The following is a 25,184-nucleotide window of genomic DNA, read 5'->3' as shown; positions in this document are numbered from 1 at the left end:
GGGGATTACTTCTCCACCTCTCCCTTCTTGTCTTCCTCCTTTCCTCCCACTGAGCCCTCCTCTAAGTCCCTTCCTTCCTCCCTGATCCCACTCTTCTTGCTTCATCACCACAATGCTTCCTCTACACAAACAAACCACAGACACAGAGATGACCTCAACCGCAGAGGCTCTATTTCAGACTCTCCCACGATCGCTCTCACGGCCATGTGGAAAGCTCGAAGCTGTTCGCGGATACATCCTCATCCAGTTGTACTAGCAGACAATTGAAACTCCACTGTTACAGCTTTTTGCTCTGTTTACCTTTGTGAAGACAGACTTTGTCTCTCTGGACTAGAGAGCGTTACAAATGTTTGATGATTATTGCTTTGTGTGTTTCTCTGCTGGGGGAAACTATGTCTCTAGGGATGAAACTGTGCAGTCCTGGACTTCAGCCTCCACTTTTTATGACGGACAGAGAGCTTACATTGACATTTCAGATAATGTGGCATCCATAGCTTGTCAGCCTGAATGATATTTCATATTTGTTGCCGATAAGGACATTGGAAGCATGTTTGTGGTCATGAAACCATATTGATTTGAATTGATTTAGGCCCTTTTATCTCTTTCTCCTTCTTTCTCTGTCTCTCTCTCTCATTCCCCTCCCTTCCCTTCTCTTTGTGCGTCTTAATATTATTTGCCAAATCCACTCCTCATGCTTCTCCTATCGTCCGATGCCGACAATGCAGGCACTCAGCGATGCTTCCTGCAGGCATTTCATTAAAGCACTAATAACACATTGGTAATTAGGTGACAAAGAGGCTTTTCTTATTGTACTGATCAGCTGCTGAGACGTAGTCCTCAGAGGCCCACACAGAAGGAGGTTGGCTGTGTGTGTGTGTGTGTGTGTGTGTAGGCTTGTGCATGCGTTTGTGAGTTTCTGTGTTGTATGCCTCTGCTCTGAGTCTATGACTGTTTCTAAAAACAAAAATCAGATTTTGATCCATCGAAATGCTGCCACTGTTCCTTTTTCAACTCTTAGTTTTGATCTGGATCTTGTTTGCTGAAAAGAAAAGGTCATCTGGCTCCAGTTTATATTATAAACTAAAATATACAAATGCCCACATGGCCATATATACAAGCTGGGATATTAGATTCTTATTTATGATCTGCAGTATCCTTTTATCAGTGGAAATGCATTTTCACTTCGAAACTCTTGCATTCTTTCCAGTTTTTCTCTCTTCTCTTGTTCCCCATCAGTCTCTCTCTCCTTATTCTATATCAGATGGTTCTCGAGCCACCTGAGGCACTGAACAAATAACGTAGTGCAAATGAAATTTCCTGTGAGGCTTATTGATGTCATTAAACACTAGCATACTGAGGCCCGGAATCATTTTAGTCTTCATCAGACTGGCTGACATTTTAGTGAATTAGCTGTTGGAGGTTTGGTGGGTTCGGGTGAGGTGGGGTTGTTTTAGCTCCTCCAGCCCCCCTCACCCCCCACCCCCCACCCCACCCCCTTCCTCACAGGGTCAAATGGTGGAATCGATCATCTCATTTGGTCCGTCTGCTGGCCTTTGATTGGTTGTCATAAGGCTAATATGTGTCTGGTGTGCAATGTTATTCTTGCATGTTGTTCTTTTAAGCAGTAAATCAAGTTAGCATTTAGTTTCTTATGGACATAAAAGAGCATGGCGATATTGTGATTATCATCAGAATTCACACTTGACTTTTTTTTTTCCTGAGTACTCTAAAGTTACATTTGGCCTTTTGTTGTCCTTTCATTTCTCTGTGAAAATTCATTCCTGTGGTGAATCATCTGCTACCTTTACATTTTGAAAGCAGAAATATTCTTAAATTCATGCCATTTAGAAAAAAAAAAAAAGTTTGGAGTTTGGAACATGTCATTTAGGGATATGCATAATTTCATTGTCTCGTGGTTGACATTTCAGAACTTGGTCTAAAGAGAATGTTTTGTTTTGTGTTTGCCAAAAATCACAAAAGCTAAGCATATTATGGCCCAAGAGAATCCCATCAGTTTTTTTTTGTTTTTTGTTTTTTTTTTTGGTGCTTGCATTTGTAACTATTGCACTAGTCACGTTAGCTGTGAGGACAGAGATTTTTTTCACTTCTCTCTATGGAACTTGGAGAAATTTTAGAGATAGCACAATGTTTTTTGTTTTTGTCTTGTATCTCTAGCACCACACCTCTGTTCTATATAGCTTACACAGAGCAAATTTACTTTTAATTGGCTGCAAACACACACTAGTGATTTGAATGTCTTTAGATTGTAATCAAGACCACATATTGTTGCAGTTTTACAATTTTTTCATGGTATATTGATATTTTAAATAACCCGTTAACAGTCCAGTTAATGACCCGTCCCTCTTACATTTAAAGAATAAATGTCTGTTGACCTGCTTTTATTAAATCTCAGTACAGTTTTCCACCTTTCCACACGTTAATGAGATCAGAGCATCATGCCACTCTGTGCTGTGAGACATGACAGTCTCTGGGTGATCCTTGTTTGTGTTTGGGCTTTGTGTTTGGGGACAGGCACTTGGTCGGTCTCTGACTAGAGAGCGTGACTCGGGCTTGGACACGCTTTGTAGCTGTGGCGCCACCGCTGGCCTTTGGTTTCCTGATTTAGTAAGGCTGATGCTTCAAAAGCAACCCAAAGTGAGACTTCACAGCAGAGCAGGACAACATGTTGCTCTGTTCTCCCTGTGGTCCATCCGCCCAGCATTGTATTGTCGTGACATGTACAGGACACGGAGTCTGTCATTGCGCGTGTTTGGGAAACATCATTACAGCAACAATAGCTCAGCTCGCTGCCAGTGGTCATGCGCCCTGTCATCTGTTATCACTCTTGACTCCTCTGGCTTTCTCTCACAACTGATCAAAAATCTAAATCTGTTCCACAAAGTGCTTCTCTCTGTTCTCAGCTGAGCGGGACATGGGGAGAAGAAAAGAAGGAAAGAAAAAATAAGGAAAATGGAAAGAAAGTTGTTAATGTCACTGAACCATGAAAGGCTTTGCCCGGGGTTGGAATGACTCGGTATACAAGGTTCTTTAGTGCTGTGGCTGCGGGGATAAACATAACTTACATCAGCCCTTCGCTTGTACAGGAGATTTCCTCTCCTGGCACTTACAACCTCAGCACTCACACTGCACTGTGATTCACACACACACAGTGCGATCCAGACCCTTTCAAGTAGCTCATGTACACATGCATACACATATACACACACACACACACACACCAGAGGGCAAACAAGGGTTTTGAATAGTATTTTTTATTCTGTTTGCAAGCATGACAGTGTTTGCTATTACTTGTTCACACATACACGCAGAGTTTAGTTGGCTTTTGTTGGATGGATTTGTATCAACAGCAATATTTTTTAAAAATTAATTGCATTAAACTGTATAATCAATGTAATGTCTGACTGTGTGCATGTGTGTTCTGTTTCTTTTTTTTCTCTCCAGATCATCACTCAGTATGTTTATGAGCTGTTGGAGAAAAACTGCAACATGACTAAAGCATTCCTGCCAGTAAGTACCCAGAGTGTGAAAAGAGGCATTTTCCTCTTTGATTTATGCCCTTGAAGATTAAAGGGAGTATTAAATATGAAAATTGACATAAATGCTTCGGCTTCAGAGTGTGATTATATTGAGTGTCCTGTTTAAAAAAAAAAAATAAAGAAAGAAAAGGGGATTGTGAGGAGTCAGCTCTCCTCATTTCTCTATCAGTCTTTGTCTTTCCCTTTCTATCTCACTCAGTTTCTCTCTTACTCTCTCTGTTTCTGTTACCCCCCTCCTCTGCTCACATCCTTTGTGCAAAAGTGTCTCCTCAACAAATTAACTGTATTGTGACGTGTCATTTCAAAGGCGCAGAGGCGCAGCATGCTGATGCTTAATCTGTTTTGCATTCATTTGCGCTGAAGGGGACTTTCTCAGCCATCACGGAGTTATTCTTTGCCCAGCTCATCCAGGCTCAGAGCACACACTTGATCCCTTTTATTTGTTGTTGGAAGCATGTTTGTCTCTTTTTTTTCCCCCCTTTACCCCTCCATCCCTGCTCTTTTTCTGTTTATAAAAGTTGTGATCATTTTTCAGGCTGCGTTTATAGGGATGTTAGGCAGCACCGGTGTTTAGAAGCGTAGCAGAGTTAGCTCCAGCGCTAACAGTGTCCATAAATCACCTAGCCAGGGACTCAGCGCCTTTCATTAGCCCCCATACACTTTTACTGGTTTATCTGCCTGGCCTATTTATCTCATTATTCCTCTGGAAAATTGCTCTGTTCTGCTTTTCTGCTGCCCACCCGCCTGCGTGTATATGGCATTTGTGTGTGTGTGTGTGTGTGTGTGTATTTGTGTGTTAGCGGTGGGTCTGTCCACCTGCGTGGCATTGAACTTGTGACCGCAGATTTTAAGAAGATTAAGCGCAGCCAAGTATAGGGAGAAGGAATGAGGGAGCACAAGAGAATAAAGGGTAAGATTTTCTCCCCCACTCGGCTCTCTTTGTCTGCTTGGATTAAGTTCTTGCAGCTGCCACCCATGGCTTTTATGGACAGTGTTTGTCTCCTTAGAGATTCTTCCAGGCATACTTGGGAGGGATGCAAAGACGCATGGGATGTGGACGGAGCGCATGCACACACACAAATACTCACTTACTCACTTGCCCACTCTCTCTGTCTGTATTACTTTCTCCCTCAGTTTTAATTACACATAGGCTGTTTTCTGATCACGATTATTGATGATTAGTGTAGTGATGCATATGAGCTTTTTTTTTTTAATTACAAAGGCCACAGTGGAGAAGGCAGTTTCTCCTTAAACTCTCCTTAAATCAAAGCTCTAATTCTAAAGTCTCAATTTGATTTGATCTAACTGTCCCAAAAGTCTATGAAATCATATTTAAAGGATGTTCAGCAGTTTTTTTCTTTATATAAGTGATTTTGGAGGTTTGAGCAGAGTACATCAGTGACACATGGTAACCCGTGTTTTCCTGAATTTTTAGGTGGATGCCACAGAAGATGAACCCACCAGTTTTATCTACCTGAGCCCAGATGCCTTGTCCAACCCGTCCAAGCTGCTGGTGCTGATCCAGGGCAGTGGTGTAGTGCGGGCCGGTCAGTGGGCCCGTAGACTAATCATCAACCAGGACTTGGACTCAGGGACACAGATCCCCTTCATCAGGAAAGCCATGGAGGTAGGGGGCACAACAAAAGAAGTTCAAGCTGTTGAACTGATTTTTTTCATCTTTGATCCAAGATGTCATGTCCCTGTGTGGAAAGGGTGGACTGAGTGCACCAAGGACACTGCACATAAGATGTTAGGAGAGGATTTATTATGCATCCAGTTCGAAATACTTTACATTTATATTCTTCAGAGGAATAGCATTCCTCCCTTTGCAAAGAATATAAACTGTGACACATCAGTGGTATGTAGGGTTTTGTGTGTCTCTGAGTGAAAAAGTCACCACATAGTGGTACCACCACCGCCACAGTGGAAATGGTGGTTAGCCTGATGGGATATTGGTGTGACAAGTGTAAGACACTTTGTTTATTTTAAAGGGCAAGCTTGAATATTTGGGGCTGTGGAAGCAATTGTGGCACAGTCAGAAGCAGAGTGTTGAGGTATTTTGTTTTCTTGTATTTGAATGGAGGTTTGAATGTGTTATTTTTTTGTTTTTTTTTGTGCCTTCATACCTCAGACTCTGGATTTACTTCATTGACTCAGTTCAGTCTAACTTTATTGTACAATTTACACAAGCGTGGAGTGGAAAGGAAACTTTGTCCTGGGGTCATAAGATAAATTACATGATGCTGAACAATTTCAGCACTCCACAGCATCATATAATACACAGGAGCAAATAATAACAAGCAAACATTCATTCACAGGTGCAAACATAGACTTTATTACTTTACATATTACTGTACAGTCCTCCACCCAGAACAGAGGCTTATATTGTCTTGTTAGTGAAATGAAGCATATTCCTCAAAATGATCATTATTATACAAGAAAACATTTATGCATTTTTATGATGCACGATTCCTGTGTAGTCCTATGTGTTCATGGGTGACTGAGCTTGGAGAGAGGAGATAATGTAATGTAAAATATAGATTAGTTTTTCTTTCCCTACTATATGATCACACACACAAGTGTATACATCTGTGTGTCAGCAAGCAAAAGGTGGCTCTGCCTGTCTTATTATTTTCATCCCCATTTCTGTGCTCATTTGTCAGCCTGGCCACGACCTCCCTGTGTAATTTCATCGGCCCGCTGTTCAAATTGACTTAGGGGAGATCCTGCTCTCCCACTCCCCCTCATTCCCTCGTTTCGTCCATCTGAATGCCATAAAGACTTTCACTGCTGTGTAAAGCCCTTGCCTGCTGAGTACAACAATGGGAGAGGTTTGGGGTTGTGCTCGTGTGTGTCCATGTGTGTGCTAACGGAAGATTCAGGTACCCCGAAACTGTCTTTTACAGTCACCCTGGTTGGTATTACGGTCGGGAAAGGCAGGATTGTGTTGCAGGAAGCCAAAGTGACAGCTTAGATATAGAGAACACGGTGTGTGTAGCGCGAGTGTTGCTCATTCATCATCGTAAACAAGAAACCGTGTTCTTACACCCTGACAAATCATCATCCAGGCATTTACCACACACAGGCCTTGTACACTGTGTGTGCACTGGAAAGACAAGGACACACATTTACAGTCAATTCATGCTGTCTGCATCTATTACGGGTATGTTTGTGGTTTATTATGTCGTACCATGAAATGTGTATGGATGTCTTTTGAAGTGCATGTACAGGAGTTGTAGCCACTATAACATCTGATGAAAGGTGAAGACTTTCTGCTTGTTTTTGTATCAACCCAACACATTACCAGCCAATTTTAGTGAAGAGTTTCCTTTCAAGCAGAGAGGGAGGAACTAATCAGTGAAATCACTGGGATGATACTGCATACTCACCAGCAGTGCCCATTATAGTTATTCAGTGTGGTATTTTCAGTGGAAACTTAGAATTTCACTGTTCTCAGAGGGTACAACACAAGACTATGCATGTAATATACACTAACATCCATATTTCTACAAAATTATTTTATATTTAGGTATTTTTTAGGGATGCACCGAATATTCGGCCACCGAAAATTTTCGGCCGAAAATGGCCCAAAAGTGCATTTTCGGTTTCCGGCCGAAAGACTTAAATCACCGGAACAAACCGGATGTTGTGATGACGTAAGCGAAAACCGCGGCTTGTTTGGAAAGGCCAACATGTCTGCGGCGTATTTCAGTAAATCTGAGAAAGACACACGGATAGCGATTTGCAAAACATGAAATGTCGACATTTCAAGAGGGGGTGCATCTGCAAAGAATTTCTCCACGTCGGGTTTAATTTATCACCTGAAATCCAAACATCTCGATCGCTGTGCTGAATGTAAGAGGAATGCAGCGCGGAAAAGGAAAATCCCTCCGAGCACGCCCACTCCGACTGTGGCGGACGTTTTTGAAAAGGCAAGGAAGTTTAAAACTTAAAGCGCTGCAATTCCTGGTGCATTTGTTGTTGTTAAAGGCCTACGGTTAACATATGGGCTATAGCAATCTTTCGTTTAGATACACCATTATGTTGTAGTCCTACAGCGAAAATTTTAAAATGCACTTATATACAGTTTGCGTTTTTATGAGAGAACATATTTAATTTTACAATCTTGTTTAAATTGATTTATTCTTTGAAACATTCATATTAATTTATGTGATCGCAATGCTTTGCAATTTTCGTGAGGTTAGTACACAGTCATAGCCATAAATGCAATGGTACTAATAATTGGCATAATAATTTCTTTCGGTGTTTCGGTTTTCGGGCCTTGGTTTCCTCATTTTCAGTTTTCGGTTTCGGCCAAGAATTTTCATTTTGGTGCATCCCTAGTATTTTTCATGTAATTGCTATAATTGCTTTCAACAGGACTTTCAACTTGTGCATGTTTGTGTCCGAGCTGAAGGAAAACACTTGAATGCTGTTGTGAGGCCTTAGCTCTCCTGTATCAATTGCTATTTCTGGTAGTTTCTGTTTTGGCATGATGCAGATTCACATTTTAATCCTGCTTTATTCATTTGCCCTCAGACATCTCATCTGGTTAGCCCATGTACTTGTACAAGCTACTAATTCATCACTCTGACAGTTAAATCCCATCTTCCTTTTTAAAGATACTGCCTTCCACCTGTTATACAGCACAAAGACAAACATGCATAGAGGCATGGCATTAGTTATGCATTAATTTAAATGTATTGCCAAAGTCAGTGTTTATAATGAGTGCCTGACTGTTCAGCCAAGTGGCTTACTGACTGCCAGCATGTTATATTTATTCTCCTCGTGGGAAGAGAGGTGCAGCAGAAATGGTGATGACTAGGTGGAGTCTGAAACCTGGTGTGGTGTCCTTCCCTATCCCTGGACATAGGAAACAACCATATACACCACTTTTATTAAAAGTTGATAAACTGTTATAATATCATACTGTACAGCTAATCACATCTTTATTCAGAAATGTTTACTGTGAGGCATTAATGATTAACAGGAAGTAGCATAAAAATCCCTCAACAGGAAACAGTAATTGCTACCTCTGTGGCTATCAGTATCATCAGTATGTCTCTGCTTACACATATAATCCTCAGCTGAATACAATACAAAGTTAACAATGACGTGTCCAAAACCGGTCTGGGAAATGCAGGAAATGAATAACTAAGGAAAATGTTGATGAACCAGCTTGAGGAAATAAGAATATTATACAACTTGCTGTATTATACCACAAATCAGTGCTGCTGTACAGCTATCCTGAAAGTGGAATATTCCTTCAACCAAACGGTCATCGATACAAGTTTAGTCTGAAAAATTATTTGTAAATAGGTCAACAGTCTGATGCTCTGAAGCAACTCTGGCACCATGACAATTGTTCAGTATTTTTGATTTTCAGATTTGTTTAAGTGCGGAGTCAAATGTTGACACTTTGAGTGTACTGTTTATTATGTTTAGATTAGACTCCATTTTACAAAAATGTTGCGTAGCCAGAATCTTTTGCCTCGAGTGCAGCTCATGTGAAGTTACTCACGGGAAGTTGTTTGGAAATTCAAAGCCTGCAGCAAAGGGTCAACTGGAGTGCATTCGGGGAAATAGGGGGGAGTTTGTGGCCTTGCAAAACACACACACACACAAAACAGTTAATTTGACTCTGTACAAGTGTACAGCTGGAGTGTGTGTGTGTGTGCATGCAGTCTATGGTGTGTACGGGCTTGCACCTGCGTTAAAACACCACTCTGAAATTCTTAGCCATGTTCCTTAAAGGCTCGAGTCAGCCTTTCCTCACCTCCGATGGGATCACCACTGCCAATCAGGGGATTGTGAGAAAAATAGTGCTAGTTAATCAGGCCCTTCACACAACACACATGGACACACACACACACACACACACAAACAGTCGCATTCTTGGGTGAATCTCCGGGCAACCTGTCTTTTACACGCCATTTACATCCAATCACCTGTTTCTTCCTCCCATATCCACAATGCCCCTGTCTACAGATACACCACAATCTTAGTATGATGAAAACACATTAATAAGCACGCAAAATGTATGAGTCTAAAATATGTACATTTAGACATGTGCACGCAGAGAAAACCTAGTAACTAATGCATCACATTGAGCAAAGGGTATGCTTGTGGCGTTTGGCACAGTGTGTACAGTAAAACAAGGTTAAGGGAAATCTTTATGCTGTATGTGCAGGTCTCATGCATGTTGTCTTCATGTGGTTGTGTGTGTGTGTGTGTGTGTGTGTGTGTGTGTGTGTGTGTGTGCGCGCACATGGAAGTAGTGCTATTCCCATAGCCTAGAGGTAAAATGACAGGTGAGAGGATGTTGCTCAAGCAACAACCAGAGAGAGGGGGAAAGAGGTGGAAAAGAGGAATCTGAAATGGGGGGAGGAGGGCATGGGGTGGGGTGTGGGGGGCTGGGGGTGCAGAGAGGGAGAAGAGTTATGATTGGTTGGAAGAGGACAGAAGAGGAGAGAGAAGGAGAGGGGTACAGAGTGGATTGAAGCAGGAAGAGAGAAATGAGAGGAGGACTAGGGAGTGACTGCAAATGGGGTGGGACTGGCAGAGGACAGGCGGGAGTATAGAGAGAGAGTAGGCAGAAGGCAGGCATCTGACAGCTCCACTACTGGGAGAGGGCCTCTTAATGACAGCTTATTCCTTCATGATTTCAATTCCTGACAGTCGACAGGTCTGCTTGTTGCATCATGGCAGCTGTATCATTACCTTCTGGCCCTGTCACTGCTCTGCATCCTGAGACTGAGATGGTGGAGGTGGAGGGTGGGTGCTGTGGGGTTTGGAGGGGGGATGGGAGAGAGAGCGAGAGTGTAGATTGTGAGGTTACAGTCAGAATAATTGAGGAAGGGTGGAATGTTGAAGAGTGTGATCATTAATTAAAGTGGCTGGTGGAGCTGAGAGCAGGACTTTCAACTTGTGCAAGTTTGTGTCCGAGCTGAAGGAAAACACTTGAATGCTGTTGTGAGGCCTTAGCTCTCCTGTATCATTTATCTGGCCATGACACAACTTTGTTGAAAAGTGAGAAGCCAAAATTTTCCAGTGCCTTTTTTTCCCCTCTTACTTTACTTTACATGACTTCTTAACTTTTTTTTCCCTTGGCTTCTCTTGCAGTCGTCATCTTTCGGTTTTTGCAGGCAACATTAGTTATTGGCTACTGTCAGAAAAGTTCTCTTCCAAAATTCTTTGTATTCATCTGGGGGGGAAAAAAAACTTTGTTCATTTTCACTATTCTACACATTTTTTTTGGTCTGCTGTAGACTTTATTTCTGTAGAAGTTCAGCTGGTGGTACAGTTTTTTTTCAGATGATCAAAGGTCTACATGTAGATTTAATTGTTTGTGTGTTTTAGATATTTAAAATATGAATTAATTTGAAAGTATCAACTCTGACAGTTCTCCAACTTTTTAACTGCATATACATGCACGCAAACACACAACCACACACAAACCACAAAAGTGTACACTGTCCTCAAGAACGACTTAATTTGGAAGTTGCTAATACTATAACAGATCTATACCCCCCCCCCCCCCCCCCCCCTCCCCTCGTAATGCCTCCCCTCCTTCTCAACCCCCCCCCCCCCCCCCCCCATCTCGCTCTCTTTCTCTCTCTCGATAGTGAGTCAGGCTCGACACTGGAGACCCTCTGGAAAGAAAGAGGGGGTGTGGTGTTTTCAAAAGTGTGTCAAAAGCCTAGGGGTTTGTATCTGCCCAGAATTTCAATGGGAGGCTGAAAGGGGGCAGCGAGGCAGACAATCTCAAACACAGAAATCCTCTTTTAATTTCTGTCATGCCTGCCCCCCCCCACCTCCTTTTTTTTTCTTGTAGCTGGATGATGTCTTGTTCAACATCGGCTTCACACTCCGGCATCTTCCTGTGTTGTGTTGTGGCCTTGTGTGCATGTGAGGATATCCCTCTCTCTCCCCTCTCTCTGTCTCTCCAATCACCATCCTTCCTCCTCCTCCTCCTTTCTCATTAGTTCCTCTAATTCCCCCCGAGCTATGAGTTAACCTGTGTGTGTGTGTGTGTGTGTGTGTGTGTGTGTGTGTGTGTGTGTGTGTGTGTGTGTGTGTGTGTGTGTGTGCATGTGTGTGTATGTGTGTGTGTGCATGTGTGTGTGTGTGTACCCCACTGATTGTACGTAGAGTGTGTGTACAGCCTGTCTTGGGGCATCAGGTGGCTGCAGAAGTCAGACACATATCATTCTATCCAACTAGCCAGGTTTAGCCAGAGGACAGTTTGTGAGTGTGTATATGTGTGTGTGCACGTGTGTACATGTAAGGGTCAGAAGATGCTCTGCCTAGCCATGGCCTTGTAATAGTAGCCCTTCAAGCAACATACACACACACACACACACTCACACCTCCAGGTGGGAAGGTCCCAGCACATCCCGAAGCTCAGATCAATGCACTTGACACCTTCAAAGGCAGGTGTGGGGCCTGGACTTGCTCTGGGGTTAAACCTCTTTTAAATAGCCTCCCGCGGGAAGGCAGCTGTCAATAACCCACCATAATTACCGGGGCCAGGCCCGCCAAGGGCTCGGCTGCACGGGCCAAATTAAAAATTGATCAGAGGGAGAGAAAACATTATTTTGTGGTGGTATTCCCTGTCCTAACAGCACTGCTGCTGCTGTATGTGAAATCTCATCAATTGAGGTCCAAGCTAGATATCTAGAGACCTATTTATCTATCTATCTGCCCCCCTTCGTCCACATGAACAATGGAGCGCTGTCCCTGTTGTAAAAAAATTATTTGCATATTAAGTGTCTTTTGGTGTGCACGTCTGTGTGTGTGTATGTGTGTATATACATCCAGAATGTGTGTGCATGTGCATACTGTATGAGCATGCAACTAATTGTTATGTGCTCCAGGTAATCGTACATCATCCCCTATCTGTGTAGTGTGTGTGTGTGTGTCTCTCTGTGTGTGTGTGTGTGTGTGCGCATGTGTGTGTGCGTGTGTGCACCTTGTAGCAGTGTATTGATTGTGCTCTCATTGAGTTTCTCTTGGCACGGAGCCTTTATTTGTCAGTCCGAGAACGATATGAAGAAGATATGTTCATCCTCAGGCTTCCTCTAAGAAAACACACTGACTATTGTTTCACAAGACATTGATGAATGAGACTGACAGTTTACAATGGGTTTGAAGTATTTTCCAAACACACTGTAGGTAGAAGGTCATATCACATGCTTTGTTTTTTTCTTTATCATTGTTTCTGTAAGTCATTGGTGTAGGACATGTTCTTTTGGGAGGTCCTGTCATTATTGTAATTACCAGTGGCATCTATAATTTTCATAGATGCCACTGGTAAATCTGCCCAATACATAATTCACACAAGTGTGGAAGGGGAAGCATGCGTTATGACATTTCATATTTGCGCTAAGAGCAGAGATTCAAGGGAAAACACGCAGCAAATTTTGTGGTGTTAATAAGTGTTGATTGGTCTCTATAAACACAGGAAGTGTTGGTTTTAGCACTTTCAGAGTTACAGTAAATTAAGTCTGGCAAATTTTACTGTGTAGAGATCATTTATTTTGTACAAAGTGCCCCTGGATTTGCACACATAGCACATGCAAATTGCATTAGAGGATTCCTCCTCTAAAAGTAATCAAATTTGGATAGTGTGACTTTAAACATAGCACTTCAGATCAGTTGTTCCCAAAGTGGCTGGCACAGAACTCTGGCGTGCCATAAAAAAACTGACCAGGGAAGATTTGCTTCCAATGTTTTTTTTTTATTATCTAATTATATTTTATCACACATTTGTCACAGTAAATAGAACTAAAATAAATGCAATTTTCTGGACACAAAGTGTATGCATATGTTCAAATATACTGTATATATACACTATTGAAAAAGCTGTTGAGAGTTGTTTGGTGTGTCATTTTCCAGGCTGCTCATGCCACCATGTTGCTTGGGGGATGAGAGGATTGAAAGAACAAGAGGATGAAAATCAAAAAGAACATGAGAGAGGAAGACTTTGATCTAATTGTGAAACATTATTTGGGAGTGTACATTTATTAGCCCACGTGTGATAATTGACTTTATTTTTTTTCCTTGAAATTAACAGATTATACGATCAAAAAGGCTTTGTCTGTGTGTGTGTGTGTGTCTGTGTGTCTCTGTGTGTCTCTGTGTTTCTGTTGATGAGTGTGTGTGTCTATGTGTGTGAGGTGGGTAGTAGGTCATTTGCAGCTGCAGGCTGTGTGTGTGCGTCCCAATGGGAAGGTCTTGTTTAGTCTCTCTTCCAGAGGGCCCCAGGCAGTGTGTGGTGGATACCTCTTCACTCTCTCGCTGGGAACACTCCTCTATGGCCCATACACACACACACACACACACACACACACACACACAGAAAAATCCTCCTCTTTTGCACAATTCAGCTTGTTCACTGTCTGACACTGTAATGCACCAGCTTTTAGCTCTTTTTCAGATACAGGTGGTTGTATGTACCGTATGTGTTTGAATCATTTAATATAACTTGCAGACACAAACACACGAATGCAAAGGCTCTTTCATCCTCTTGTAAATTTTACATGTATCCTCCATCTCAGCAGGTTTGCTGAGGTTAAAAGTGTTTGGCTGTGGATGTTCAAGGAGGAAATTGAGTTTTGCGAGGAGCCAGTGCTGAGCACATCGGTGACCCACTGTGAATGTACACTATGCTGCACTACACTACACTTACATGCACAGACACACCCAAGCACATGCACACACACTCACACAATCAGCGACTGAGCATCTCTTAGGGTCAAAGTTGAAACCTGCTTTAAGCTCTCCAGTGCCAGTGTCATGCTCCTGGACTGTGTGCGCCACACTTTGATCGATGAGAGGAAACTCAGCTCTTAAATAGGGGTTACGAGGGTTCTAGGGGGTACGCTAGGGTTAGAGGCAAACAACAACAAATCTTTCTCTTAATAGTTTTAGTGCTGGCTCTGTGGTTAGAAATGAAAATAGATGGTAGAGGGCTGCTCCGGCTGTGCTGTAGACATTTGAAAAGCAGCTTTGGAGACTGATTTTTTTCAGTCATGTTTTATGGTAACAACAGGATTTTATTGAGACATCTAGTCCGACTTTTCAATCATTTAACCCACTGGATTATTTGTCACACACTACTAGTCAAAAGTTTCAGAACACCCTTATTTTTCAAGTTTTTATTGAAATTTAAGCAGTTTAAGTCCCATGAGCAACTTTATATGGTACAAAGGTAAACAGTAAACTGCCCGAGGTAAAAGATATTTAGCTCATTGAAAACTGAAAAATCATGTAAATGTTGTAGAAAACAGGCCTTTTTCAGAGATTAAGAAACTGGTTAACTTACCTTCTGCAACAGTGTTGTGACAAACTTTCTGAACAATAGTTGATTAGCATTGTAGAAAGAACATCATCAGTGTGGTCGACTGCGGGATGAGTCAAATTAAGATTAAATTTAGTTCAACAAAAATAGTCCATGATTCATTGTTTTTGAAATCTCTAATTGTTTATTTGTTCTTTGTTTAATTACAAAAACACACAGACATTGAATTATGTCAATTTAAATAACAGCTGGAAAAATGGAGGTTTTCTTAAACTTTTGACCAGTAGTGTATATAGATGATTATTAATATGCCATATATTTATTTGAGGCTGCAGTTTTATCAATGTTTACTCATATGTTTCAGTCTGCTTTTGTGTTTTTTTTTCTCTCTCTGTATATGACCAGACATCAAAGATGGAATCTTTATTTGAGTGCTTATCTGTCTTTTGAGACCGGTATTGTCCTTCATTCTCTGTGGATGTGAAATGTACATTTCAGTACATCAGATCATGGCAGTGATGGCGGTGTCTCAGTGTCTCAAGACGCGTGCGCTTTTGTGTCTGTGCAAAAGGAAGAGAGTCAGACAATGAAGAGAGAGAGTGAGATGGCAACAGAGATCAGATTTGTCTGCAGCTCCTCTGTCTTCTGCAGCTCAGTGGGTCAGTGGATCTGTGTGCCCCGTACAATAGGCACCCATCCTGGGTTGAACTTTGGCCAAAAAAATGTATGAAATCCATGTGTATATAGTCAAAGACACTTTGAAGGTGTGGTCATCCACAACACCTCTGGAATTAGTAGTGAGATAAATTTGAATTTATGTGAGAGTACACTGCATTTCTAGTCCATTCATAAAAGCTGCACTGACAAAGATAAAAAAAGAAGAGCACACATTCATACAGGCAAGAAAAGGCTGCTGACTGCTCACGTTGTAGCTTACTTTTTAAAAATGCATTGTCAAGTTACTTGGGGATGAGGAACAAGCCAGATGAGGTATTTACTGTCACTTTCCATATAAATTTTATGCGAGGTAGTGACATGTGACAGTCTGTATTTTGGCAAAGGAAAGAGAAGTTAAATTTCAGTGTAAATACTAAAGAGGCCTGTCAAAGCCAGGCGTGAATATAATCCAGCTGCATCAGATGTAAACAGATTCTGGGTGTGAAACTCGTGTTAATGTCAGGTGTAAGGCGCTCGTCTCTGTCTGAATGTTTCTCTTTATTTTTCTGCTCTGTATGATGCTGCAAAAATGCTGAGATCAGGATCTGAACTTCCTCACTGCACAACAACCATACAACACGTGTTTAGGTCTGTTTATAGTTTATCCATTACTTTTTTTTTTTCATGTAACTTGTCAGTTACAGTTTCATCTGCGTCAACACCAACCTGTGCATTTTGATCTGGCTCCGCTCCCCTTTATCTGGTATTATGGCGCTCGTGATAGGTGTTATTATCCTGCCGTATGCTGACAGCCTATCCCTTAACCCTCTTAGGAGCACACTATGCCACGCTTGGCTGACTTGTTTGCGCTGATGTCAAGTTTTAGCGGTTAGCAGGCGGTTACCATATGCCACTGTGCTGCTGTCGCCCCCGATGTCAGTCAAACGAATGTCAACCTTAGCTCAGAACACAGTACGCCACGGCGCACATCCAGAAACACAACGACAGTGACAAAACACACACACAGTCGCTCATACACACATACATCCGTACTGTACGCACAAATAAATTTGCCATAAAGCAAATGCAGACACACTGGAGTAAGAACAAAGGAATCAAATCCTGTTTGTTGCGCCCTGAGAGGACAGAGGAGCTTGTCTCCAGGAAGGCCCTGACATACAGCTCACAGTCATCAGCTGACTGAAGGACGCAGCAGCAGCTGCAGTGGTGCTTGAAGTGAGAGAAGTCATGTCTGTAAACACCTAAACATACACCGAAGTGAGCAGTAGTTTCATTCTTGTTTCAAAGTTTAATTTTGATTGCTAATACTCTGAGTTTTTGTTTGACCAAGTGATAAATTGACCCATTCATGTTTTTTTTTGTGCCAAGGGTGTTTGTAACAATGCACGCCCAGGCTTGAGGTACTGCTTTGCCCCCAGTGCTTGGTGTTACAATTACAATTTGTAGATCACAACACTTGTATTATATTGATCATATCACCATCAGGGCATTCTACAGTCTTCACTCATCAACTCAACCCTCTTTAAGCCTTTTGATTTCAGTCTGTAAAAGTTTTTTTGTTTGTTCTTTAGTGAAAACTAAATGGGCAGTATTGGCTATTGAGAGCAGCAGTAGTTTGTTTTCCGTAGTGAACAGAAAAACCAAGTATCATGTTTTGGCTTTTCACAATGGTTGATAAAAGATGACCTCTACGTACAAAAACATTGTGCAACAAAGGCCTAGATCTGCTGTAAGTGTGGAAGATAACTGCAATCTGTTCCAGGATAGCTATTTGCTGTTTCCAGCTTGTCCTGTTCTCACGTTGTGAGACATCCTGCTTTAGTTCACTCTACGGCAAACATGGCGAATGCTGCCATTCAGTTAAGATTATGCCCTGTAAAGTGATATTTAGTTTTGGCATCAACATAGGAAAACACACGTAAACACCACTTCCAGATGCCACACAGGTGGAGGGAAATTGTTACGAAGGCACAAACATATTTGTCCAAAATGCAAACACAAACAATCATACAGTGACTCATACAGGTGTACATAAATACATATCACAAACACAGTGACACAAACTGGCATTCACACACTCACATCTGTCCATAAACTGATGCTCTCTTGTCATTCTCTAATGTGTTTTTACATGTGCTTGTCCATCAGCAGAGAACAGGATAGGAAAGTATGAGTGTAGGTGTGTGTTTATTTGTATGTGTGTGTATGTATTGCAACTCTATGTTTTGTGTCCTTCGCTTACCTGATGAAAGTGTACCTCCCTCCCTCCCTCTCCTCTGTATATCCATCTTAAGATGTTGGTGGCTGTTTTTTGTGTTAAAAGAGTTGTGTTTTGCTCGGCATTCAGAGAGGGAGCATAGCCCCGCAGCTCTCTGTTCATTTTGACCTTGTTCAAACTCGCCCTTTCCTCTCCTGAGTTTTTCTTCCTCCCTCTTTTCTTTCTTGCCTGTCTAAGGTTCCGCTTTCCCGTTTATCTCTCCAGCTGCCTCTGTGGCTGTTTTATCCAAAGTGGAGAGCGGTAGCCTTTGGAGTCACTGTCTCTTTGGCCTTTGACGGATCAGGTTGGCTGTGTGTGACCATGGAGGATCAGGCTGTTTCTGCATTCTGCTTGGTGTCTCTGTCTCTGCCTCCTCTCATTGCCTCTCTCTGTCCCCGTTTCCCTCGCTCTGTGTCTAAATTAAACATTAGTTAAACTGCTGAGTACCAGCTTCGATGGACAGTGATAAAGAAGTAACATTATAGTAACAGTAACATGACATGGTGCTGTACAACCCCGGGGAATGACAAGAGAGAAAGGCGCCATAATCCATTTTAATTTCACTGATATCATTGTATTGAGAGAGAGCAAGAGAAAGCGAGCGGCAGTGGCTGGCAGAGCGAGAGGGAGAAGGAGGGAGAGAAGTGAGATGTCTCAGACCAGAGACTGTGCTCTAGCTGACTGCAGTGTCTTGTGGTGACCTAGTTGCAACCTCTTTGAAGTCCACAGGCTGATCTCTCTCTATAGGCTGCAGAGGAGATCTGCTGCATACAGCTTTATTAGACTGGGATTGAAAGAAAGTAAGAGGTGAATCAAATTCTTGGGGTCTTGAGCCTGCCCTAAACCTCTGCAGTCACAGATAAATGTGTGCATGTGAACATGCATGTGCTTTCTTACGTGTCAGTTTGTTCATGCTTTCAAGCGTGTATGTACTATTGTGTGTCTTAAGAGCCGTTTTTGGCTTTGACTGTGCTGGTGCAAGCTCTGTGTGTGTATGTGTGTTTTTGTATGTAGCAGGTATTCCTTTTGGAACATGTAGCTGTAATGTCAGGCCAAACGCAGCCTTTATCCTTTAGCCCACCACATTAGGAGACAGTGGTGCATTGTCAAGAGAGCTGACCTAGAATAGTCCAATCACTCTACATCCAGCCCCCTGTCTGCCCTCTCCTGTGATCACCATGCTGCCAATGCCGCAGTCTATACTGTGTGTGTGTGTGTGTGTGTGTGTGTGTGTGTGTGTGTGTGTGTGTGTGTGTGTGTGTGTGTGTGTGTGTGTGTGTGTGTGTGTGACCCAGTTCAGTTGCTGGTGTCGCCAGGCTTGCCCCTGGTGAGGCCATGCATGTTAGGGCACAAAACCCTTAGATGTGTGTATTCTGTTCAAGCACAGCTGTAGATTTCTTACATCATCTGTGGTTTGTAAATCTACCAAAGCAAATTACAGTTCTGTATCTTTATTTCCACATTTTCCTACTGGGTTATCAGCTCCTCAGTTTAACCCCCGCACGATTATGTCTGCGTGTAACTGGCTGCCACTGTTGTCTTCACATTTTAATTAAGTTTGTGTACACCGATGATTGTGCCCACTTTAAGTTCAATATGTGTCTGAGAAGGGGCAGAGAGAACACACACAAGTGGGTGTTTGATCTGTCCCTCTGTTCCACGCTGTTGTGAGATATGGAGTTCACGGACACACACGTGCACGCACACCGTACGACGTGGCCGCTCAGTGAACTCCCTCAATTATCTGGAGCCTTTCTCCTGCACCCCTCCGTCCCTCCATCTTCCCACCTGCTCCCCATTGAGAGCCTGTGTGTGCAGACATACTCTGCTGGGGGCATGCTTAACCTTTTTCCTGCTGCACAACACAAGGAGACACAGACACACATGCTCTTCTTCAAGTTGGGCTTCAATTAAAAAATCCACTTCACTTTTTTTCCCCTCTTCCTTTCTCCTTTTCCTCCTTTCTTTCATTCCCTTCCTTTGCCTTCTTTTTGAAGTTAGCCTGGGGCCTCACAGAGCCTCATCAACCCTTTGCCTTGGCTAGATTGCATACAGGTACCCTCTGTGGCTATTTCAAATGACTTAATTAGCTTCTGAGTGCAGTGGGTTGGTAGAAGCCTCTCTCTCTCTCTCTCTCCCCTATTCATCCCTCTCTCTGTCTCTGTCTCTCTCTGTCTTCAGAGAGAGAGAAAATGATTGAGCCCATGTGACACATTTAGTCCCTTGCCGTGTGGTTTCACTTTTTAGGTCATGCTCTGGCTGTGAAGCTGACTGCCTATTACCTCGTAGAATAAGATAGCACACACTGAGACACATGGGCTGAAGTGTGCGCATACAGCCATGCACACACACACACACACTCCCCCCATGCATGCGCAAACGCACATGCCTCATCCTATGTTCAGTTTGATTGTCACTCTTTGCAATATTTTAGCTCTAGGCAACATCCACCCACCATCATTTGTAATTGATCTGCTTTTCATTGATGCAATATTTATTAATTCCATAACCAAGCAACATCTGAGCCATAGAAGTGAAAATTCGGTTGCTATTTGCTTAGCTAGTTTGGCGCATGTTTGTTTGGAGGCTCAGACACAATCCAGCACTGTTTTGTTTGTGTTAAGTCCCCAGGCGTGAATTCCCATACACACCAGTGATCAAGGTGTGTGCTTGTGTTCTGACTGTTGTTGCGTTTGTGTTTTTGTCTGCTGTGACAACAACGTCAAGGGCATGCCCCACTGCATTAACAACAACAAAAAAAAAAAAAAAAAAATCCATCCATGTTGCCATATCCATCTCAGCCCTGATGCCACACATGCACCACAACCAAATATATATTACACATGAGTACTACACACACACACACACACACCTACACACACGTATGCACAAAGCAGCATGTCTTTTCAGTTCCTCTTCCAGGGGACGTAGAAAAAAACAGAAACATGTTGGATATTGCCATCTTTGTTGTTGTTCATGACTTAAAAGTGGAGTCTGTCAGACTATATGCAGCGATGCAAGTGGTATCAGTCTCCCAAAATGTCACTTTCACAAACAATCACAAACCATGCCAGAAGTTTTGTCAATGACAGCTGAATGGTCCCCGTACCTCTTTTAGCATTGTCAACTGTCAAGGTCTTGAAAGTCAGGAGGGGAAAAAAGTTTTTGCTCCATAAAGCTTTATTGTAATGAAGTGCCTGACGGAAAGATATGACCACAAGGATGTGATCAGTGATGGTCATCAATGGCTAAATGAGTTCTCTCACCCCTCAGGGTGGGAAGAAGATCTCAGGGGGCTTAGGAGAGCAACGTGCCTGTTAACTTCTGGCTCTCTGGTCCAGCTATAGCTTGCTGGCTAGCTTCAGGCCTGTGTTAAAAACCTGGGCCTGCTAAATTAAGTTTGGCTGTGTGTACACCCTGTGGCACCTCACACATACAGTACACACATGCACACACAAGAGCAAGTGCACTCATAGCCGCTTGAAGTCAGCATTCAGCCACACACACACACACACACACACACACACACACACACACACACACACACACACACACTCTCCCATTACCCAATCTTAATTGGCTACCTCCCCTCTTTCTCTCCTCCTCTCTATCCCTCTCTTGGACAGGCCTACAGGCCTGTTGGTACGCTGGCACACAGCAGCAGAGTTTGGGCATGTGAGCAGGTTTGAGGGCATGGAAGAAATTGGAGAGAAGGAAGCAATACAGATGGGTGCTAGAATGAGGTTTAGAGCGCGATCAGGAGATGAGAGAAGGTAAATTATAGCTATGCCTCAACACAGAGTGATAGTTAACACTAAACATCTTGAAAATGTTAGTGTTTCTGCATTTTCAGCAGCACACATTCAGGCCGCTTATTAAAGCCACAGTCAGAAAGTAGAGTAGGAGATGCCTCTCTTCTTTTCCTCTAGCTGAGGAGTTGTCATGTGCTGTCAGCCAGCTTGTTCTCCATGTGCCTGTCACTGCTCTGGATAGGAGCTCTGGGTCCCAGCCAATTGGTGAACTGTGTGTGATTGTGTGTGTGTGTGTGTGTGTGTGTATGTATGTGTGCATGTTGCCCTCAGAGCACTTTGTTGATTCTGCTCTGCGGTGTCAGTGACACATTGAGCGGGTTTGGTGGGAGTCCCCCTGGTTTCCCTCGTGCTGTGTTTACTCCATCTGTTTACTCCCCCAAAACACTCTCAAATCTATTACCCATCTCTCTCTCTCTCTCTCTCTCTCTTTCCCTCTATTTTTCACTCTCTACCTATCTCTCTTATTTACTCCTGACTTCTCTTGACTTGTCGTTTCAAATCAGTACCTGTGTGGTAGTCAGGTGGTGTGCCTGCCGACAGGCAGCGCTCGTCTCTCCCTCAGCAGGAGGCGGGATTGAGTTTCTCTCTCAGCCATCCAGCCAGCCACTATGTGTGCTTGTATTTCTGAGTAACTCGAACTACTGAGTGTCTGAATGTGGACAAATGATGACAGAGGTGATGAATGCGTAAAGGATTTGAAGAGGAATATTTATATGCTTTGCTTTCTTTTCAGGATACATCACAGTCTCCAAAGGTTATCTTTGAAATAACATCCAACAAACTACATTTGAATTCACATTAAATAAAATATGTGTCCGGGTTGTGAAATAATCATTGATTTTTCTTTTTCACACAGCATCACCTCTGAAACAACTTCATTAAACTGTGTGCTCATTATGCAACCCGTGGTACGGTTTTTATAATGCCAGTCCTGAGTCTGTGTGTGATGGTATGAATTGATAGTTTACATACCCAATGCCAAGGGCACCACCAAGGGCTCATGAATGAGAGATGAAAAGAAGTAGAAGTGGAGCAGGGGAGGAAGAGAGAGATAGTTTTTTTTTTTTTCCCTCATCCCTGCGACCAGCTAATTAGCCTGCTACACTACCAAGCCTCAGCTGCAGGGACAGGGTTCAATAGTTCACCTATCTACCACTGAGCTACAACGATGGTAAACCTGGATTACCTGCTTTACCGGCTACCAAACCCCAGTATTACAAGTACCTGTCTTGTTCAGCAACCTGGAAATCAAATCAGTCCAAAGAGCTGGCCAGGTGGATTTTACATGAAATCTGTTGTCCTGAAAAGAAACATAGTTCCTTACTCCTTAATCTCAGTGTGTCATGGGGAAAAAAGTATTAACAGTATTAGCAGTAGGGACTCTTTTGGATTGAAAGGCAACCAAACATTTGTTAACGGGATCAGATTTATGACTACTGTCATTTAAAATGGGATGTTATAAAAGCTTTGTCCTAGATGTGTCAACCACGTTTGTAAATGATTAAAGGCTATTGATGATATGGACCGTCAATCAGTTTTTGTTGTGACAAGCTGAAGCATCGGAGATTAGCGCTCATCTTGAAATTTGATATTTCAAGAATAAGTGAGGCTTCCGTCCGTCAGCCATTGATTGAGATTGGTTATAGATCTTATTAATATATTTACTTTATATTCACATGTGAATCACATGTGAAGCACTGAGCAAACACACAGCTCTTAGCTTGCTCTTGTGAAAAAAAAAAGTCAACAACTGGCACTTCTTGTCCATACAGTATTTTTTTTTTTTTATTTTTTCTTCTGCAACACAAACATAGAGAATGGAAACATAGGCCTTTATATTGGCAAAAGTCTCAAAGTGAAAATACACACATGCACCCACACACTGTACACTTGCATTCTCATATTTTCATTTCGGTGGACAATGTATGCTGACATGTTAGAGGTGAGGCTATGCCAGAGATATTTTGTGCGACTACTGACTTGTGTGTGCGTGTGAGAGAACGAGAGAAAGAGTAAGTGTCAGAGGAAGAAGAAGAGACTGAGAAAGACAGACCGACTGACAGAGACAGGGATGACTTTAATGTAGTAGAGTAGTCATATAATAGAGCACACAAAAAATACATAGAAAAGCTGTTAGCCTTTGTGAATTTGTACACTGTTTTTACTCATAAGAAAGAAAAAATCGGAAAAGAAAATATCTCATCTTCGTCTTAACGCTTACCCTCCACCAAATGCTTTTATCTGTAAGTGGATTTTTTTCTTTGTGGTGTCTTTTTTTAATTGTATACTCCTCTGGTTGTGTGCCAGCTGTAGCAGCACTCGCTTCCTGTTGCTGGCAGAGCGGAGTATAGCAGAGTAGACTTGGAGGGTCGAATCGGGCTAATGAAGTTGTCAGAGGCGTGTTGCATCGAGGCTGATGGGAGGGCCTGCCAGGCAGCCAATAGCGAGACTGCGTCTGTGATCAGCCGAGCATGATGGGAGACCACCCTGCGCAGCGAGTGCTGAGGCCCGGCACAGCCCCCAGATCAAAGAGCTGGCCCTCTAATACACCAGCAATTAGAGAGATGCTGCAGCCTCCCACTCACACAGAAGCAGAAATGTGTGTGCACACACTCTTAAAGTAACACCTGGATGCCCGCAAACATAAACAAATACACTTAAAGACAACGCATCCAAGCGTGTACTGATGCATACTTTTATACTGCATTTGCTTACTTCTCTAATACAGCATGCACAGAAGGAATAGCTAAGGATGAAGTAAAAAAAATAATTAAAAAGGAAAAAAAAATATGCCTCAGTTTTGTGTAGATATCTTTAGCCTTTCATTCACCTCTCCAGCCCCTTTTGCGCTCTCTATCAGGAGATGTGTTTCCCTCTTCCAGGTCCATGCCCCTCTCTTCTCTTCCTCCATCTCCTCTCTTTCTCTTTGTTGCCCTTCTTTAGTTAAGATATCTCATTAATACCCACTTCTCTTGCCTGCCTCCTGTTAGCCTCCAGTGTTAGCTTGCTGCTCGTTCTCTCGCCCGCTGCCTCTCTGGCTTTCCTCCCTTTCCTCTCCTCTGCTCTCTGCTCTGCCCAGGGTTCTTGTTTGAAATTCAAGAGTGGTGCAGTGAGACTGCAATAACCTACATACAGATCTCTCTCTCTCACTCACTCACTCACTCACTCACTCACTCACTCACTCTCTCCCTCTCATTCTCATTTTCTCTCTCATTTATTCCATCATCAGTTTGATGATTTTTAACCAGTGCCACACTTGTGTATTTTTGAAATAAATACTATTCAAGGTGTAATGTATGTACGGACAGTATATAAGAAAACTTTTTGCACCATTTTTCATTTACAAACTGTCAGAATGCTGCACTTCTTTATGCTTTATGCTTTTTTTTTGCACTGCTACAGGAGGAAATGTTGGTGTGTGTGTGTGTGTTTCGGGGGGGGGGGGGGGGGGGGGGTGTTATTGATGTCAAATTGTTCTCTGCTTACCATTGGTTCATTTAAAATGCTGATAAATTCTACCTCCACCTCATTCCAAGTGTGTGACGCTGGAGGCGCAACTCCTGTATGCCCCGCTGACT

At 42.7% G+C, this 25,184-nt stretch overlaps 1 protein-coding gene across 2 annotated transcripts in view; it reads left to right on the top strand.

The window, feature by feature from the left end:
- Positions 1-25,184, top strand: part of fam172a (family with sequence similarity 172 member A) — a 150,925-nt gene that overhangs the window by 13,185 nt on the left and 112,556 nt on the right. For both annotated transcript variants that reach the window (XM_041043266.1, XM_041043265.1), the window contains exons 5-6: positions 3,463-3,528; positions 4,993-5,184. In XM_041043266.1, coding sequence (XP_040899200.1) covers positions 3,463-3,528; positions 4,993-5,184 — 258 coding nt within the window. The remainder of the gene's footprint in view (positions 1-3,462; positions 3,529-4,992; positions 5,185-25,184) is intronic.

Source organism: Toxotes jaculatrix, chromosome 7 (genome assembly GCF_017976425.1).
Source record: "Toxotes jaculatrix isolate fToxJac2 chromosome 7, fToxJac2.pri, whole genome shotgun sequence".
NCBI lineage: Eukaryota > Metazoa > Chordata > Actinopteri > Toxotidae > Toxotes > Toxotes jaculatrix.
The sequence above is the reverse complement of the archived record's forward strand: the minus strand, read 5'-3'. Positions and strand labels throughout refer to the sequence as shown.